At 41.1% G+C, this 19,019-nt stretch overlaps 1 protein-coding gene across 2 annotated transcripts in view; it reads right to left on the bottom strand.

Moving 5' to 3' along the window:
• Window positions 1-19,019, bottom strand: part of myo1d (myosin 1D) — a 545,704-nt gene that overhangs the window by 355,530 nt on the left and 171,155 nt on the right. For both annotated transcript variants that reach the window (XM_072561832.1, XM_072561833.1), the window contains exons 12-14: window positions 10,528-10,598; window positions 10,063-10,137; window positions 6,482-6,614 (exon numbers count right to left, since the gene is read on the bottom strand). In XM_072561832.1, coding sequence (XP_072417933.1) covers window positions 6,482-6,614; window positions 10,063-10,137; window positions 10,528-10,598 — 279 coding nt within the window. The remainder of the gene's footprint in view (window positions 1-6,481; window positions 6,615-10,062; window positions 10,138-10,527; window positions 10,599-19,019) is intronic.

The following is a 19,019-nucleotide window of genomic DNA, read 5'->3' as shown; positions in this document are numbered from 1 at the left end:
GCTGGCAGGTGCGACTAGTTTGGGTTGGGATATCTGGTCGGCATGGACAGGTTGGACTGAAGGGTCTGTTTCTGTGCTGTACATCTCTATGACTATGACTCTAAACACCTAGGAATATGACTAACTGCATCAACAGGTCGGACACCATGTTGACTTGGAACTATGTTGCCAAACCTACACTCCTACTGGTTCAACAAGCAAGAACTCACTTCTTAAGAGCTCTGTTGAAATTATTTACAGTAGATGATGGTAATGGCTCAAAGTAACAGCTCAGCACTACTTTCTTGGGGGAAACTAGGAATAAGCAATACACTTTCCAATTCTTTCCAGTGACATACAACCTATGAACAAATAAGAAAAAAAATTGTTTAACTTCAAAACGATAGAGAGGGGAGAAAGTTACTGCTGGGATCTTCATCCCAAATGTTTTGTTGAAGAAATGCCTTGTTCACATGCAAAAGCAAAAAATCATCCTTTTCACAAGATTACACACAAGGGCAAACTGTGGTTGGGTAAATAAATAATAGTCCTTTAATGCTTTAGTGAAGGTGCAATAGTAAGTGAAGCATATTGACGTTAGGATAAAGAGGATGCTTTGTATGAAACAAGGAAAACCTAGAACAGAGAAAAAAAGCTAAAGGCACTGATTCTTAGATCTGCATTGACTATGTCAATGGCTGATAAATCACAATCTGATAAAATGACAGATTCTAGATAAACAAACTGACACCTCCGTGCCTCCTGCAGAGTCATAGTCCAATTATGTTTTTACTTCAATCAATCTGTGCTATAGCCATTAGTGATTCACTATCTCTAAAATCAATAGAGAATGGGCCTTTAATGTCCAATAAAAAGTAAGGGGGAGCCTCCACACAGAGCTTCTTCTCTAACAAACAGGAGAAAGCAATTTCTATTTGACTTTTAACAGAGCGACTTCAGTTTCCTATTGATTGAATCATTGTTACAGTCATCATTGTTACAGCCGGTCTCTGGCTCGTCTCTCCCCAGTACCTCGTCAAGTCTTTTGTCTTCTAACTCAGACAAAATAAAAATGCGTTTTCTTGATAGCATGAGTGTAACATCAGGCACAGGAAACAGTTCAAAGGATCATTAACAGCTTTCAGTCAAATTCCAGATCAATTAGTCCACACTGCAAACAAATTATTAGAAGCTTTCTAGTTCAATGAATGTTATAACAATTGCTTGTTTTCTATAATATATCATCCAAGAGCAACAAAATCTCAAACTCAGTTTTCTATTTGATGTGGTTAGGCTTTCTATGTTATCCTATGTAATATAGATCACCTTTGTCAAGTTCCTGTTGAGGCAGATGCCTTTTAGCTTATTTGCAACGTTGTTTACATGGCAACACGACTAGAGGTTTACACACAGTCTGGGTTTTCAATTGACTTATGTTACTATAAATTACAAATACATAGCTGACTGACTGATGACAAGGTGTTGTCTCTCTGACAAAGTGAATCACTAAAGGAGAGATTGGCATCTTAATCCCACATGTCACGTCATAATGTCATGTATTATCGTAAAAGTTCAGGCCTACCTGGTCTGCATTCTATGCCACAACAACTATATTTAAAAGGTAGCAAATATTCAGATAACATCATGGTGATTGTACACCATAACCAGATATAGCTCTTACACAATTATCGCAACAGGGATGCATGGCTTCACTCTGTAGTGCATTAGCTACCATGGTAAATCAACATGTATTATTTTTTGTAGATGCGTGGCAAGATATTTTCAGTACCAGAGTCAATGCCCTATTTGATGGGTGACTGATTATATGGAGTTCTATTTTTTTCCCTTCCCTAGTTCATTACAGGAGTTGACCACTGGGTTAAAATTGCATATTACCTGGACTGAATGTAAAAAGGTACTGTCTTTTAATGAACCCACATGCTTAACTCATATCTGTTGACTTGGTTCAAGTCAGGATGGCTGCCTACATGTTCATTAATTATTTAAAAGCAAAATACTGTGGATGCTGGAAATCTTAAACAAGTAGAAAGTGTTGAACAAACTCAGCAAGTCTGGCAGTGCCTGTAGACAGAGAAACAGAGTTGACATTGAGTGTCTGATAGATTGCTTATTCAGAAATCATTTTCTCCCTTTTTCCAACAATGCATCATGCACTGCAATTAGGTGTTAAGAGAATTGGGGATTAATTGGATTATTTTTAACCATGTGATTCAAAACTGTAGTGTGCAAATAGTTTTCATTATATTTTATTTGGGAAATAAATTTGTTTTATTGTTAAAACCAAACCTGCAATGTGCATACTTAGGCTTCAGAGAGAGGCCACCTTCTTAAAACTAAAACAAGCAAAATACGATCAGTCAAGCAAGACCTCAGACCAGGATGTGGTCTGTCCAGTAATAACAAATGGATCACAACTGATTGCCGAGATTAATTGAACTGACATGTTGAGTAATGTCTTTATTAATCCCAGGACAATATGTATATTCACGTATCAGTCGCTTTCTCCCACCACTCCTACTCTCTGCACCCATGTGACCTGAATGCCTACTGTTAAGCAAGTCTTGACATGGAGCTGACAGAATGATTTGTTAGCCTTTAAAGTTTACATTCTAGGAGAGTCCTAGTTCATCTTTCAATAAGAAAAATGAGTGGTCTAGCTCAGGAACTTTTCATTCATGCCACCTGCCGATGATCTTTTTCAGCTGTTGCATCTGGTCATCATCTGAATCTACTCTGCTCCAGCTGTGACATTTGTACAAGATTGGTATTTTGGTCTGGCATCTTTGGTGTTGCAACTAACTGATCTGTCATCTATGAATCATATTAATAAGTAGATCTACGCATAGGTAGGTAGGTAATCTATCAAATTCAACAACATAAAAGCTTCGAGTTGTTCATCCCAAGGAAGATACAAACATGTCAGATGAATTATGCCACCACACAAGATGTCTGACCAGTTATAAGCAGTTAATTTAGTTTGTTTTGACTGCACTATACGGTGTCAGTTTTTGAGTACAACTCACGCAAGATGTGTATTTGCACGAAAACCACTATCAATTTTAGTAACAATGCAAGTTAGTGGTATTTCGCCTAGATGGAGATAATGGCTTCAGACCTTTCTGATTGAGTCCACCTAATATAGTGGGTTTACCTCATGTACTGTCTGATTGTAGTATAAGCTGTAATGTTGCAGTTACTCCTTGCATCGTGTTAATAATGCTTGTGTGGCATAGACAGAACGGAGGAAGCTTCTTTGGCATTGTTCCTTGCTTGGCTCTTCTTCACAAGCTGCTGTGGAGATTGTGTTGTACTAGGTGCTTCTCTGGCTTGAAACATGCAAGAAATTCAGTGTACACTCTTGGAACACGGCTTGCATGCATCATAAGAAGCTGTCTGTAACTTGGTAGAAAACAAGCCACATTTCAAATAATATTTGAAGGTTCTACCAAATCTGCCACCAGTTCCAATAGTGTTATAGAATCAAGTGCTTGCTAGAATTGTGTCAAACTTCTCAAAGAGTGTCAATGATGCCTTATGTGGGTTTGTCCAAAACCGCTTTACTGAAGGATTTCATGTTGTAGGGGCAATGATCAGATCCATAAGTATTTTAGCTAAGCTGGCTTTTGGACAATCACATCCTGTTCCTTTGCACTGATACCTACCTGTAAACTGATTGACTGTTTCAACTAGCTGTCATAGGTATCACTGGAATTGAACCCTCTATATCTTGAAATTAACTTAAATATAAATTGATCCACTAAAATCTGAAAAACTTGTTCAGGGTCTTTGTGGTCACTGTCAGAAATAATGGAGGGTTTTGCTGTTCTTAACCTTTTAGTGCCCAAAATGAGTTGAAGTTTGACTATCTATAAATCTGTGTCAGGTATTTGTTGGTCTATAACAAACATTTCTTTCTTTAAGTAACCAATACTTCGATAGAATGTCAATGGATTATGAATCCATAGTCTGATACTCCTGCTTTCTTTTTGTGGCTTTACGCTCTCAAAAAGCCAGTATAACAACCTACATTGCAGTATAGTGTTGATCCTATTTTTCTTTGGATTTTCCTTTCATTATTGTAGTAGAAAAAAAGTTGCTGACCTTTAAATGTTGCATATTTGTGCTATAGATGTTCATGCCATGAAGAAAAACAGTGATGACATCACATGAACTTTCAAATTTGTTTGTTTAAACACATTTTTGTAAATTGTGAATAGCAGAACTGACCTACATCTGGATATTGGTAAAGCCTCTTTCATATATGATTTATTTTACTGCTTTTATCTGCATTTTATTCCAAGGTCACTTTTTTTGATTGTGGCTATCTTTAAGCACTTTTAAATTGTCTTCATAAAATCAGAGTTGCCCTGACCTCTTCTAAACCATCTGTTTAAGTGCAAGAGAGAGAAAGCAGAACACTCACTGTGCTTCTGTACACAGTTGCAGCCTTTAGTTTGGTTGTAGTACTTTTATCCTGAGTGTACCTATAATTTCAACTCTGAACCCAAAGATAGAAAGATAATGTCCCTGCCACCACCTTTTCAGCCTAAAGTTACTACTTTTGTACATTAGTTAGTAGCACTAAAAGCCCATTCCCTGCAACCACTATATAGTTTGTTGTTTATTAGACCAGGGAAAGTCAAGCTTGCTGAGTGGGAGTCTCAGGTTGTAAATACAATTTATTTACTTGCATGGTTACAATAGCACAGATTTGCAGAGAGTCTGTGTTTTATGCTTCCTGATGCTAACATAAAACTGCTGACTAGCCGAACATACTCCACAGATCGAATACACAGAATGACTAAAGGAATGGTGGTATCGTTATACTAGAATATTGCATGCCATTACTTCATGTATTGTCTTAAAAGTACAGATCTGTCTAATCTGTAAACTATACTGCAATGCAACACTATTAGCTCAATAGTGAGCATCTTATGCGATGATTGATACTGAGATATCAATCTACCAGCATTCTTTCGGCTGGAGGAGAAAGATAGCATGAGCATATGTAAACAAATAAAAACCAAATTCTGTGTCAATAGATGGCACTACATTGTTTACACAGTTTATAGTCTCCTCACTAAGGAAATCATGTCAATATCAGCAGGTGACCTCAACTGGCTACGATCAATAATTTGCTGCAGGCAATAACCCATTTATTTTAAACAGGTTAATGACTCCTTTAAAATTGTCTTGTTTGTATGACATTGCTGCGCCAAAGACAAAATCTGGACTTTCAAGCTCAGGCTAAGGAAGACATCCTTCTCTACAGGAGAATATTTCCTACTGTGTACTTTGGCCTTTTTGGAACTCTCTACAATTTCTAAGAGTTAGAATTATGTACTTTCTCCTTCCATTTGTCATTAACTGTGAAATGGAGGATTGCAGATTTACAAATGAAAAGAGTAACAATTTTAGTATGATTTGTGGGACCCATATTTAAAAACTCAGACTACGCTTCAGCAAATGTCAACACTGTTTCTTCTTATATGCTCCCTTTAATAAATCACAATCTACATCATTCATTTAGAAAATCCACAATTAAAGACAATTGGACCTTGATCAAATGGGCCAATGGACTGAGGAGAGGCAGATGGAGTTTAATTTAGATAAATATGAGGTGCTGCATTTTGGCAAGGCAAATCAAGGCAGGACTTATACAGTTAATGGTAGGGCCCTGGGGAGTGTTGTTGAATAGAGCCCTTAAGGGTGCAGGTTCATGTTCCTTGAAAGTCAAAGGTAGACAGGGTAACAAGGACAGTATTTAACATGCTTGCCTTCTTTGGTTAGTGCAAGGAGTATAGGAATTGGGAGGTCATGTTGCAGCTGAGTGACGCTAACTTTTAGAATACTACATTCAATTCTGATCTCCCTGTTTTAGAAATTATGTTGTTAAACTGCAGAGGGTTCAGAAAAGATTTACAAGGACGTTGCCAGGGTTGGAGGGTTTAAGCTATCGGGAGAAGCTGAATAGGCTGGGGCTTTTGTCTCTGGAGCATCAGAGGCTGAGGGTGACATTACAAACATTGATAAAATCATGAGAGTCATGGATAGGGTAAATAGACAAGGACTTTTCCCCGGGGTGGGCGAGTCAAAAACTAGAGGGCATTGGTTTAAGGTGAGAGGGGAAAGATTTAAAAGGGGCCTGAGGGGTAGCTTTTTCATGCAGAGGGTGGTGCAAGTTTGCCAGAGGATATGGTGAAGGCAGGTACAATTATGACACTTAAAAGGTATCTGGATGGGTGGAAGAGGAGCAAGGGTTGAGAGGCTTATGGGCCAAATGCTGGTAAATTGGAATAGATTAATTTAGGACATCTGGACAACATGGAACAAATTGGACTGAAAGGTCTGTTTCCATGCTGTATATCTCTATGACAATGACAATTGGCGAGCTGATTTTACTAAATGAACTGCAAGTACGTCACTGAGATAGAGAAATGAAATAGAGAATGTTAAACACTTAAGCTTATGGGTGACTTACTTTCGATGCCAAGTTTTCTACCAATGCAATCATGGAGGATTTGAACAAAGTGGCAGCAGTCAAAGGCCGTTTAGTCACTTCTGTGATGCTGAGCTTCCCCTCTGGCCACATATTCTTCAGCACAGGATTTGAGCTGGCAAAGTATGAAGTTAATTATCAATCAAAACTTTTAAACAGGTTGAAGCAATGTCAATCCACATTGACAGCATATACTTCACACATTTTGAAAGTCAAATTATTGTCAAGTGAGGCAAAAAGAAAGTTGGCTTATACGGTCAAGTTGATAAAAAAAAAAATCCAGTGAGCGATTTAAAGCTTATTATAATGAGATGATAAAATTGTTACATCATGTTCATAATTAATCAGCTATGCATATAATATTGCTGCTGGCCCATTAATAATAGCTCATTGAGTTGTATACTATGTGAGCATTGGAATCCAGACCTAACAATGTAGATTTGCTAAAAGATTCCACAAGAAACAGCATCAGAAACTTTACATTCATCTTTTTGCCAATTATCTTTCAAATCTTTTCTGCCAGGTGAAGTGTTTCAATGTCTATTGTATAAAGAAACACACATTTTATTGACTGCTTGAAGGATTGAATGCTACAGCTTTGGTACTCCTAGGTTGATAACCTTCTTTTAAGGAAAAAAAAGCTTACATTCAAGGCAAGTGTTTTAGAATTAATTCAGTCAATTATTAGTGAGAGGGAAGAGAGTATTTTAATAACAAGAATTACCAAGGGATATTGCACAGATTACGGCCCAGCTGCAGATCAATTTTGTTCCCTTGATAAGGCTTGAATCATAGATTATCATGAAACAAAGTGCCAAAATGATCAATTATTTTAACCTAACTTCCCACCAAAACACTTTTGATTATTGAAGAGTTGTGCTGAAAGTTTCAGCTGTTAAATCGGTTTGTACTATCAACCAATGAAAATCAAATGATCCTGTCCTTCCCGTTATGGAGACCAGAACTGGATATACAACTCTAGTTGTTTCCTAACCAAAGCTTTCTAAAGTTTCAGTTTGATGTCCATAGACATAGGAGCAGAAATTAGATCATTCAGCCTATTGAATCTGCTCCACCATTCAGTCATAGCTAAGCTTCTCAACCCCATTTTCCCACCTTCTCCCGATAACCCTTGATCCCTTTGACAATCAAAAACCTGTCTATCTCCATCTTAAATATACTCAATGACGTGGCCTCCACAGCTTTCTGTGGCGGCCAATTCCATACATTCAACCCTCTCTGGCTGAAGAAGTTTCTCTTTATCTCCATGAGCTATCCTTACTTTTATACTCAATGCTTCTACTTAAGAAACTCAAGAGACCATATGTTTTTCTAATTACTTTCTTTATGTGTCTTGTCATTGACAATGATCTATGTACATAAACCCTTGGTCATCATATCCCTGCACACATTTCAGAACTATTTCTTGAGATACATAGCCCTTCTGCCAAAATACACACCATCCAATTCTGTATCAAATTCCATCTGCCACTTTCTACTTACTGTTAGTCCATACATTCCCCATTGTAATCAATTAACAGTTCCTAGTTTTGTATCACCAGCAAAGAATTAACCAGCCTTTTGTTTGACAAAGATTAGCTCACTGAGTGTACCAACTGAGACGACTCAGCTACTCTGCCAAATGTGTACTGAGATGATTTGTAGTTCAAGTTGGCTTCATTCGGAGGCTCACTGAAGATGTTACCTAGTATGGTGATGAAATGTCTGAAAACAAATTTTCTAGCTCAGCGAGCAAACCTACATCCAATGTATTCCAACTCTTCATCTTGCTTGTATCTAAAGAGACTTGTTTGCATATATAACCAAAATTCAAACAGAAGATAAATCATGTGCATTACCTGATCAGTTTATCTTCATGGTTATTATGACTGCCTCACTTCACCTCTGTCGATCTCTATGTGAGGGGTACATTTAGAGGTATGTGCAAATGTCTGAGTTCAAAGTTCAGCTCAGAGTTGCACTCTGGATACAACCCATCTTATTATTTCATCCTTGCTACAGGGAAATATTTTGCTCCAATTTTTCCACCCTAGCCATAGTGGAACAGCTACCTCGAATTTACCACTTAAGAACCAAACACACAAGCCTGACTCCAAAACAGTGGCCAAGCGTGTCAGAAAGCTGTGCCCATGCCACTTCAGCTCAAGAATACTGTGTAATTACAATGACAGTTTCTCTTAAATTTAAATATCCATATTTAAAGTTACTGGTGGGTGGTAAATCTTGCGGTAATGCCAAACAATAGTAGAAGGCAATTGTAGATTTATACACATAACATTTAAATAAAAACTGGGATAGTCATGGAGTCAACTATCTATTTTCATAAATGGTTATATTTAGATTTATTTAATATTGTACCGCGGTAAAGTGAAAAATGTATAATGTCAGCATGTTCTGGCACCATCTTGGATTACAGAATAAATTACTGAATAAATTGTACAAATGGTTAAATACTGAATAAATTAACATTAAATTGTTATTACTAAATCTTAAAGAGCTTCAAGTGTTAATCTTTCCCTCTCCATAGCTTTCTCCACTCTTCCAGTCACCATTGTCTGACATCATCCCTGTGATCCTTCCCTGCCACCACTGGCACCATTGCTTCCGTGTCACCACCTTCAAGCTGAAGATGGTCCGGCACCATCTCCGACGCCGGACCTCAACCGGTGGGTACTGGCTCTGAATTGACAAATGATGTCATGACTCATCTTCCGATGCCACCATTCTAGATGGAGTGGGGATGGAGATACATGAGGGCCTGACCTTCCACCCAGGAGGTGGTCACCCCAGGGCAAACAAAACTAAAAGGTGACCAAACTACCGAGCTGGAAAGTGAACGTTGAGCTGTGGGGATGCGGCTGGATCCGCAGCATGAGCCCATGAGCAGTTGAGCCCTGTGCTCAGTTACCACTAAAGAGCGAGAATTATGAAAATATGTGGTCAACCTCAGAAAGCTGTTTTCTTCAGGTGAAATTATGCTTTTTCAGTAAGAGAAACCATCTTTGTTAATAGTACAAAGTAAATTACTCAATTGATATAATTTCACAGCGAACCAGTCAATTCCAGTGAGTGATTTTGTTACTCTGCTCCTGATACACAAAATGAAATCAGTACAAATATAAATGAACATTGTTCAATAATAAAAAGCATACAAATTAACATGTAGCTTCCCTTTGTGTTAACTTCACACTATATTTGTGAAATATTTGTCCATGTGTAAACATTTCTTTTTCTGTGGCATTTTTTTATTTCAATTTAACAGAATCCTCAATTTTACATCATATTCTCGACTAAAAGTTATCACAAGACAGTTGTAAACCTTCATTCATTGATTAGAAAATATGTTTGCAGTATTAAACAATGATTTATGCAAAGCTTGGGCTCAATATATGACGCAATACTGCAGTAATTTAAGTGTGAAATGTGTATGAAAAAGTCAAGCAAGTGACAAAGCAATTTCAGATGAATTGTCATGACCAGATAACTTCAGGAAGAAAGACTTTTTTTACCTCTTTTTAAATCAATAAATTATTTCCACACACCTGTTGTACATTAGTCGCTTGAAGTCCTGGAATAGAGTATCCTTGTTTTTGTCAATGAAGCCAATCACGGAATATCTTTATAGAGAAAAATTTTTTTTTAAAATGAAAATGTCGAAATGTCAAGCACTTATTTCATCCACCCTGCCCCACGGTCATCATACCTGAAGTATAATCATTAGAAACCTCCATCGTTTTGAAGGATGAAAGAGATAGGTTGGCTAAGAGATTCAGAAAGAATTCCAGAGCCTAGCTTCTAGTTGCACGCATACTTGTGTCAGCCATGATGTACTGAGCTGACAATCATGTATATTATGTTTGCTATTCCCACTTTGTTGGCACTCAGAATGTTGGCCCCAAGAACTAGAGATTAATATTTTATCAGAGTTGCTACAGGAAATAGAAAGGGGAACAATGGTTGGTACACTAGGGGAAGGATAATTTCAACACTGTCACTTTCAAACTTACACAACATGCCCAGCGTAGTGCTTAATGCGAAAATCTCGATCAAAGTCCAGGGTTTTATCAGTTGCACAAAGCTGAAACAAAGCAAAATAACATACAACGTTAGTGACCATTTGTCATTCTTGACAATAGTCTGCTAACCACTGCACAAAGATAGTATTAGAGTACTTAACAATTGCATGAGGATTACTTCTAGTAGCAAATTTTGGTAGTAATTTCAAGTTCTGCTCTGGTTGCATCAGAGGGTGTGATCAGCTGATTATTTTACCCCAAATAAGTTTGCCTACAATTAATTTAGTTCAATAAGGCAAATTGTTAGTTGTGATCAATTATTCAGACAATGGCTTCTGATCAACAGGCAAAAAGGTTGCTTTTGTTACTAATTTAAAAGTGACATATTCCATGATTTATTGTGAAATGGACACAAGATTGCTAATGTTTTAGCATTTTTCCAGAAAAGACTGGATGCGCATGAGAGATTTTGGTTATTGTTGTATAAACAGACTAATTATACACCAGGATGGGGTTCCATCAAATTTGATGTGCTCATGACTTCAAATGGATCAATGTTGGCAGAGTATTAATTGGAGACCTGGAGGGAAGAATGGTTAATTCCAATCAGATGGAATTTAGCAATCAGATCAGTGTTTCAAGCAAATCTATGACAAAAAAACAAGCAAGTTTTCCATATATGGTGTTTACTGATGGAAATTTCTTAAAAACAAAGACCACTCCTGAGGAAAAGGAACTGCTAATTGAGGATATTAAAATCCTAGTTGTTGAACATCTGAAAAATGCTTTTACAATACTGCGTAAAAGTATATTTTAAAGAGAAAGGAACACCTTTGGGCATGATGAACATATTTTTTCACCAGTAGTCATCAGATTACTTTATATTTCAGATGTATTATCAGATGTAACAAATAAATCTTTGCTCTTCTGAAAATCAATTCAACTTTTATAGCAAGGTACACACAGACCATAACAGACAATATATTGTTTCTGTTTCCACCTCACTGATATTTGAACTCCTGCTAACAGACTGTTCTTTGAAAACGGAGTTGGAATCTAAAATGAAGAGGTATATGTTAATCGAAAGGACATCATTTGCCATACTTTCATACAGAGAATAACCAGAGAATGTACAGCAGAAACCTCCCCTGACATACAAGACACATTCTCTAGGCTGAAAGAGGGACGGTTCTGAAATAGAATGGGTTGTGCAAATGTTTCCATTCTTTCATAGGCATTCAGATTCAAAAAAATGATCTGTTGCAGGGAACATACTGCTCACTTTCAACAGAGATTTCCTTACGTTTCTAGCACTGAAACTATGACCCTTTTATGAGTCAACCACAATAGCCTTAAGATCGATTGACAGCAGACTGGGTTCTTCCTCAGTTTGGAGTTGGCTTCTAGATAAGGAAATAATCCAGTAGGGAAAGGTAGAAACTGGTGTTTGTGCTGAACTATGAATCTGCAAAAAATCCTTGATAATGTTGGAATGCCTTTTGCTGCCTAATTCAACAAATGAATCAGAGGCTGATAACATTAATGGCCAATGATTAAAATAGCCATTTGGTAGACCAGAACTTAACTGCTGCTTAAGAAAATACATTCTATTGAAGTTTCTTTTCTTGCATTCATTAAAATAATTCAGAAGGAGAAAATTAATATTTCTACTGCATAAGTAGTGTGCGCTGATTGGCATGCAGTCTACCTGGTAGAGGCATTACCATGGAGAATGAACGAGTTAATGATGACTGACAGTTAACAGTCAGGTTTTTGTTTAAAAAGTCAAATCAGGTGTGCTCACCCTGATTGGTCAGGACATCATCCTGAGAAAGTAACCTGCAAATACTGATCACCTGTTCATTGACGTTAAAAATCAGTGCATTGCGTGTGCACGTTCTGTCTGTATATAATACACAGGGCCATGTTCTTTAATATGCAAAGTTTATAGTACACACAGCCAGATCTCACAGTGAGCCCAATTAACAATTCTAAGTTAGCTCTGCATGCAATTCCTCAAGCTCAGGATCATCCTAGAGGGAGGGTCCAGGAAGACTGGAAAATATCTAAATGAACAGCTGCTTCAGAAGGCAGAAGACAGGAAATTATAGGCCAGTTTGCCTAACTTCTGCTTTTGCTAAGACTTTAGAGTCCATTATTTAGGATGAGATTGCAGACTATTTGGAAGTGCATGGTAAAATAGGGTTGAGTCAGCACACTTTTGTCAAGGGGAGGTTATGCCTGAAATCTATTAGGATTGAGGAGGTAATGAATAAGTTAGACAAAACACATCTAGTGGACGTAATCTATTTGGATTTCTAGAAAGCCTTGCACAGGAGGTTGCTAATTAAGATGCCCATGTGTTTGGATATATGTTCTAGCATGGATAGAAAATTGGCTGACTAGCAGAAGGCTGAGAGTGCGGATAAAGGTGTCTTTTTCAGGGTGGCAGCCAATAATTTGTGAAGTTCTTCAGGTCAGTGTTGGGATCACAACTATTCACATTGTACTTTAATGATCTGGATGATGGAACTGAGGGCATTGTTGGCAGGTTTACAGTTGACACAAATGGGTGGAGAGACAGGTAGTGTTGAGGTAGCAGGGAAGGACTCAGACAGGTTAGGAGACTGGGGAAAGAAGATGGAATACAATGTAGAAAAGCTTGATGCACTTTGATAAGAAAAGGTGCGGTGCAGACTATTTGCTATATAGGGAAACACTTTGGAAATGCAATCACAAAGGGACTTAGGAGTCCTGGTTCAGGATTCTCAAGGTTAACATGCAGGTTTAATTGGCAATTGGAAGGTAAAGTGCAATGTTACCATTCATTTTGAGAGGACTAGAATCCAAATGCAGGGATTGGTTATCTGCATTTGGAATACTGCAACAAGTTTCAGACCCTGTATTGGGAAGGATGTGCTGGCCTTGAGGTGGTCCAAAGGAGGTTCATAACAATGATCTCGAGAATGATCGGCTTGGTATGGGCAGTTGAGGATTGTGGGTCTGTACTCAATGGAATTTAGATGTTTTGGGGTCAGGGAGGGAGAGAATCTGATCAAAACTTTCAGAGTACCGAGAGGTCTGGTTAGAGTGGACATGGAGAAGTTGTTTCAATGAATAGGATAGACTAGGTCCCAAGGGCATAGACCCACAGTGGACAGACAATCATTTAAAACTGAAATAACGAGAATTTCTTTAGCCAGAGGGTGGTGAATCTGTCAAACTCATTGCTGGATAAGGCTATGGAGGCCAAATCATTGAGTGTCTTTAAGACAGAGATAGATCAGTTCTCGATTGGTAAGGGTATCAATGATCACAGGGAGAAGTCAGGAGAATGGGGTTGAGAAACTGATCAGCCATGATTGAATGACAGAGAGGCTCAATGGGCCAAATGGCCTAGCCCTGATCCTATATCTTATATTTTATCCAGAAATATTGTCCAATTGCGAAATCGCATCATCGTTATACACTGTGCTGTCAATTTTGCAAGCTATTGTCCAGTCAGTACCTTGCTTTTTATGAAAAGATGAAGGGAATGCTGTTTGACACTTTCCAGCAGAGCTTGGGACAAATGGCCTACATACCCAGCAACAAAGCCTGGCAGTTAACCTTGCGTAACCACATCATTAATTGGTGCGTTCTCCATGGTAATGCCTCTACCAACCAGAATCCACCTGCTAATAATTAATTTGTGTTCATGTGCAGGATTACAAGATGATACTCTGATTGCATACATTTGAGAGATGTAATAGGTCATTACACAGCACCAATGACATTTTTATGCTTGACAATGACATTTTTGGATTTCTCAATGCAAGACAGAACTGATATATTTATTTATATTTGCATTCACTGTCTGATATCTAACCCTAGCACCAACTAAATACCAAAATAGGCGTCCCTGCTACATTACACATTTTTTTTTAAACAATGTAGAATTTGCCTGGTATCAAATTAGCACAAGTAATTGAGCATATGCCTGCACAAAGTACATTCAATGCAAATCAGGCTTTTACAATCCTATAGGTTAGTTTAAACCATCCTAATAGAAACTGAACCAGACTAAAAGAAAACACATCCCAAGATGGATGCAGTTATTAATGCAAGTTTGTGTTAGTCGTGCCCATTGGAAAGTCTTCAAGGAAGTTCTTAAGCTTCTTTGTCATAATAGGCACTTTTGGTTTTCTTTTTTGCTTTACTAAGAATCTGATCATTAGTATCAATGAAACTAGTAAATGGCTTGATGTATTATTTAACGTTTATGGTGTACATGACCTGATTGAATAAGCTTCTTGTTGCTCTAAACCCATTTTCAATTATATAAATAAAGCTTTCAGCAAGAAACAACATGTAACACTTTGGCCTGGATTTTTTCAAAGGCCAGCCATTATTCAAGCATTTAAAGGTGTTTTACATGGGGACCTGCAGAATCCTTCAGCAATCTGAAAGTGTTGTCATAAATTGAGTTTTTCACTGGGTGATTTGTCTACACCTGAAACCTTATGAACATCGCTGTTTAAATCAAAGGAATTCGAGAATTTGGAGGGTGCCAAATTAGTGAAATTAACTACAAGTTTTATACAGAAGAGTTAGATGAATAAGTACACTTTCTAATTTCTGAGTAACTATTTAACATATGTACCTCACTCACCATCAACTACATATCATTTCACAAGGTCCGAGATTGATACCCCATCCCACTCCAAGCCTTGCCCCAAACCTCAATTACCACCAGACTTGAACCAAATCCCAGACTACCAAATAAACCTCAATTCTCTCAGACCTGACACCCATCCTCTCACCCACCCCACCTATCCTAAAGGAGAAAGTGAGGACTGCAGATGCTGGAGATCAGAGCTGAAAATGTGTTGCTGGAAAAGCACAGCAGGTCAGGCAGCATCCAAGGAACAGGAGAATCGACGTTTCGGGCATAAGCCCTTCTTCAGGAATGAGGAAAGTGTGTCCAGCAGGCTAAGATAAAAGGAGGGACTTGGGGGAGGGGCGTTGGGAATGCGATAGGTGGAGGGAGGTCAAGGTGAGGGTGATAGGCCGGAGTGGGGTGGGGACGGAGAGGTCAGGAAAAAGATTGCAGGTTAGGAAGGCGGTGCTGAGTTTGAGTTATTTGATTGAGACAAGGTGGGGGAAGGGGAAATGAGGAAACTGGAGAAATCGGAGCTCATCCCTTGTGGTTCCTAGGCGGAAGATGAGGCGCTCTTCCTCCAACCGTCGTGTTGCTAATGTCTGGCGAAGGAGGAGTCCAAGGACCTGCATGTCCTTGGTGGAGTGGGAGGGGGAGTTGAAGTGTTGAGCTACCTATCCTAAACACTACCTCACTTAACTGACCCCTGAGCATGCTACCCACTTGGCAGCCTACCCCCTACTTACCTATACCTCAACATCACACTGCTGTCAGCACCTTGAAATTTCAGATTATGGCAACGGACTGCTGTGAAAAAGGAGTATAGTTTACTTTCCTCAGACACATTTACACTATGAAATAACTCTCAGAATGCAAGTATGGCTCTGCATATCCAGAGTTGTCTAGAGAAATCTCAAACATGCAGCTCCTTATTTTGGTTCCTGGTCTGGCAATCTGTATAACACTGGATCAGTGGTGCTGGAAGAGCACAGCAGTTCAGGCAGCATCCAACGAGCAGCGAAATCGACGTTTCGGGCAAAAGCCCTTCATCAGGAATAAAGGCAGTGAGCCTGAAGCGTGGAGAGATAAGCTAGAGGAGGGTGGGGGTGGGGAGAGAGTAGCATAGAGTACAATGGGTGAGTGGGGGAGGGGATGAAGGTGATAGGTCAAGGAGGAGAGGGTGGAGTGGATAGGTGGAAAAGAAGATAGGCAGGTCGGACAAGTCCGGACAAGTCAAGGAGACAGTTACTGAGCTGAAAGTTTGAAACTAGGATGAGGTGGGGGAAGGGGAAAATGAGGAAGCTGTTGAAGTCCACATTGATGCCCTGGGGTTGAAGTGTTCCAAGGTGGAAGATGAGGCGTTCTTCCTCCAGGCGTCTGGTGGTGAGGGAGCGGCGGTGAAGGAGGCCCAGGACCTCCATGTCCTCGGCAGAGTGGGAGGGGGAGTTGAAATGTTGGACCACGGGGCGGTTTGGTTGATTGGTGCGGGTGTCTCGGAGATGTTCCCTAAAGTGCTCTGCTAGGAGGCGCCCAATCTCCCCAATGTAGAGGAGACCACATCGGGAGCAACGGATACAATAAATGATATTGGTGGATGTGCAGGTGAAACTTTGATGGATGTGGAAGGTTCCTTTAGGGCCTTGGATAGAGGTTCGGGAGGAGGTGTGGGCACAGGTTTTACAGTTCCTGCGGTGGCAGGGGAAAGTGCCAGAATGGGAGGGTGGGTCATAGGGGGGTGTGGACCTGACCAGGTAGTCATGGAGGGAACGGTCTTTGCGGAAGGCGGAAAGGGGTGGGGAGGGAAATATATCCCTGGTGGTGGGGTCTTTTTGGAGGTGGCGGAAATGTCGGTGGATGATTTGGTTGATGCGAAGGTTTGTAGGGTGGAAGGTGAGCACCAGGAGCGTTCTGTCCTTGTTACGGTTGGAGGGGTGGGGTCTGAGGGCGGAGGTGCGGGATGTGGACGAGATGCGTTGGAGGTCATCTTTAACCACGTGGGAAGGGAAATTGCGGTCTCGAAAGGAGGCGGCCATCTGGTGTGTCCTATGGTGGAACTGGTCCTCCTGGGAGCAGATACGGCGGAGGCGGAGAAATTGGGAATATGGGAATGCATTTTTGCAAGAGATAGGGTGGGAAGAGGTGTAATCCAGGTAGCTATGGGAGTCGGTGGGTCTGTAACAAATGTCAGTGTCAAGTTGGTCGTCACTAATGGAGATGGAGAGGTCCAGGAAGGGGAGCGAGGTGTCAGAGATAGTCCAGGTAAATTTAAAGGTCAGGGTGGAATGTGTTGGTGAAGTTGATGAATTGCTCAACCTCCTCGCGGGAGCACGAGGTGGCGCCAATGCAGTCATCAATGTAGCGGAGGAAGAGGTGGGGAGTGGTGCCGGTGTAATTACGGAAGATCAACTGCTCTACGTAGCCAACAAAGAGACAGGCATAGCTGGGGCCCATACGTGTGCCCATGGCTACGCCTTTGGTCTGGAGGAAGTGGGAGGATTCAAAGGAGAAATTGTTAAGGGTGAGGACCAGTTCGGCCAAACGAATGAGTGTGTCAGTGGAAGGGTACTGTTGGGGACGTCTGGAGAGGAAAAAACGGAGGGCTTGGAGGCCCTGGTCATGGCGAATGGAGGTGTAGAGGGATTGGATATCCATGGTGAAGATAAGGCGTTGGGGGCCGGGAAAACGGAAGTCTTGGAGGAGGTGGAGGGCGTGGGTGGTGTCTCGAACGTATGTGGGGAGTTCCTGGACTAGGGGGGATAGGACAGTGTCAAGGTAGGTAGAGATGAGTTCAGTGGGGCAGGAGCATGCTGAGACAATGGGTCGGCCAGGGTGGTCAGGCTTGTGGATCTTGGGAAGGAGGTAGAACCGGGTATTGCGGGGTTCCCGGAATATGAGGTTGGAAGCTGTGGGTGGGAGATCTCCTGAGGTGATGAGGTTCTGAATGGTCTGGGAGATGATGTTTTGGTGATGGGGGGTGGGGTCATGGTCGAGGGAGCAGTAGAAAGAGGTGTCCTCGAGTTGGCGTTTGGCTTCAGCGGTGTAGAGGTCAGTGCGCCAGACTACCACTGCGCCCCCTTTATCCGCTGGCTTAACGGTGAGGTTGGGATTGGAGCAGAGGGATTGGAGGGCTGCGCGTTGTGAGGGTGAGGGGTTGGAGTGGGGGAGGGGGGACGACAGGTTGAGGCGGTTAATGTCCCGGCGGCAGTTGGAAATGAAGAGGTCGAGGGCAGGTAATAGGCCAGTGCGGGGTGTCCAGGTGGATGCAGTGTGTTGGAGGTGGGCGAAGGGGTCGTCGGAAGGTGGGCGGGGAGTCCTGATTGTGAAAGTAAGCTCGGAGGCGGAGGGGATGGAAGAATTGTTCGATGTCACGTCGTGTATTAAATTCATTGATGCGTGGACGGAGGGGGATGAAGGTGAGTCCTTTGCTGAGGACTGATCGTTCGTCCTCAGTGAGGGGGAGGTCTGGAGGGATGGTGAAAACTCGGCAGGGCCGGGAGCTGGGATCTGGTGTGGGTGTGGAGCTGGGAGTGGGGTCAGAGCCAGTACCTGGAGTGGGTGTGATGGTGGGGGGAATGGGGGTGGAGGCATGAGCTGGGGTAATGTTGCCCTCGGGGTTCTGGGGGGTGGGGATAGTGACAGTGGGGTCTGTGGGGGGCGTGTCAGCAGAATGCAGGTGAGTGGCGTTGGTGGGGGTGGAAGTGGTGGTGATCATGGCAGTAGGGGTGGCGCAAGTCACTGAGCGTGTGGCATCAGCGATGATGTGAGGGCCGGAAGTGGCTGTGGGAGTGGCCATGATGTGGGCGGAAGTGACATCATCACTCAGCGTGGGGGTGGTAGCTGCGTC

The sequence above is a fragment of the Chiloscyllium punctatum genome, chromosome 42 (genome assembly GCF_047496795.1).
Source record: "Chiloscyllium punctatum isolate Juve2018m chromosome 42, sChiPun1.3, whole genome shotgun sequence".
In the NCBI taxonomy this organism is placed as follows: domain Eukaryota; kingdom Metazoa; phylum Chordata; class Chondrichthyes; order Orectolobiformes; family Hemiscylliidae; genus Chiloscyllium; species Chiloscyllium punctatum.
This window is presented reverse-complemented; position numbering and strand designations above follow the sequence as displayed.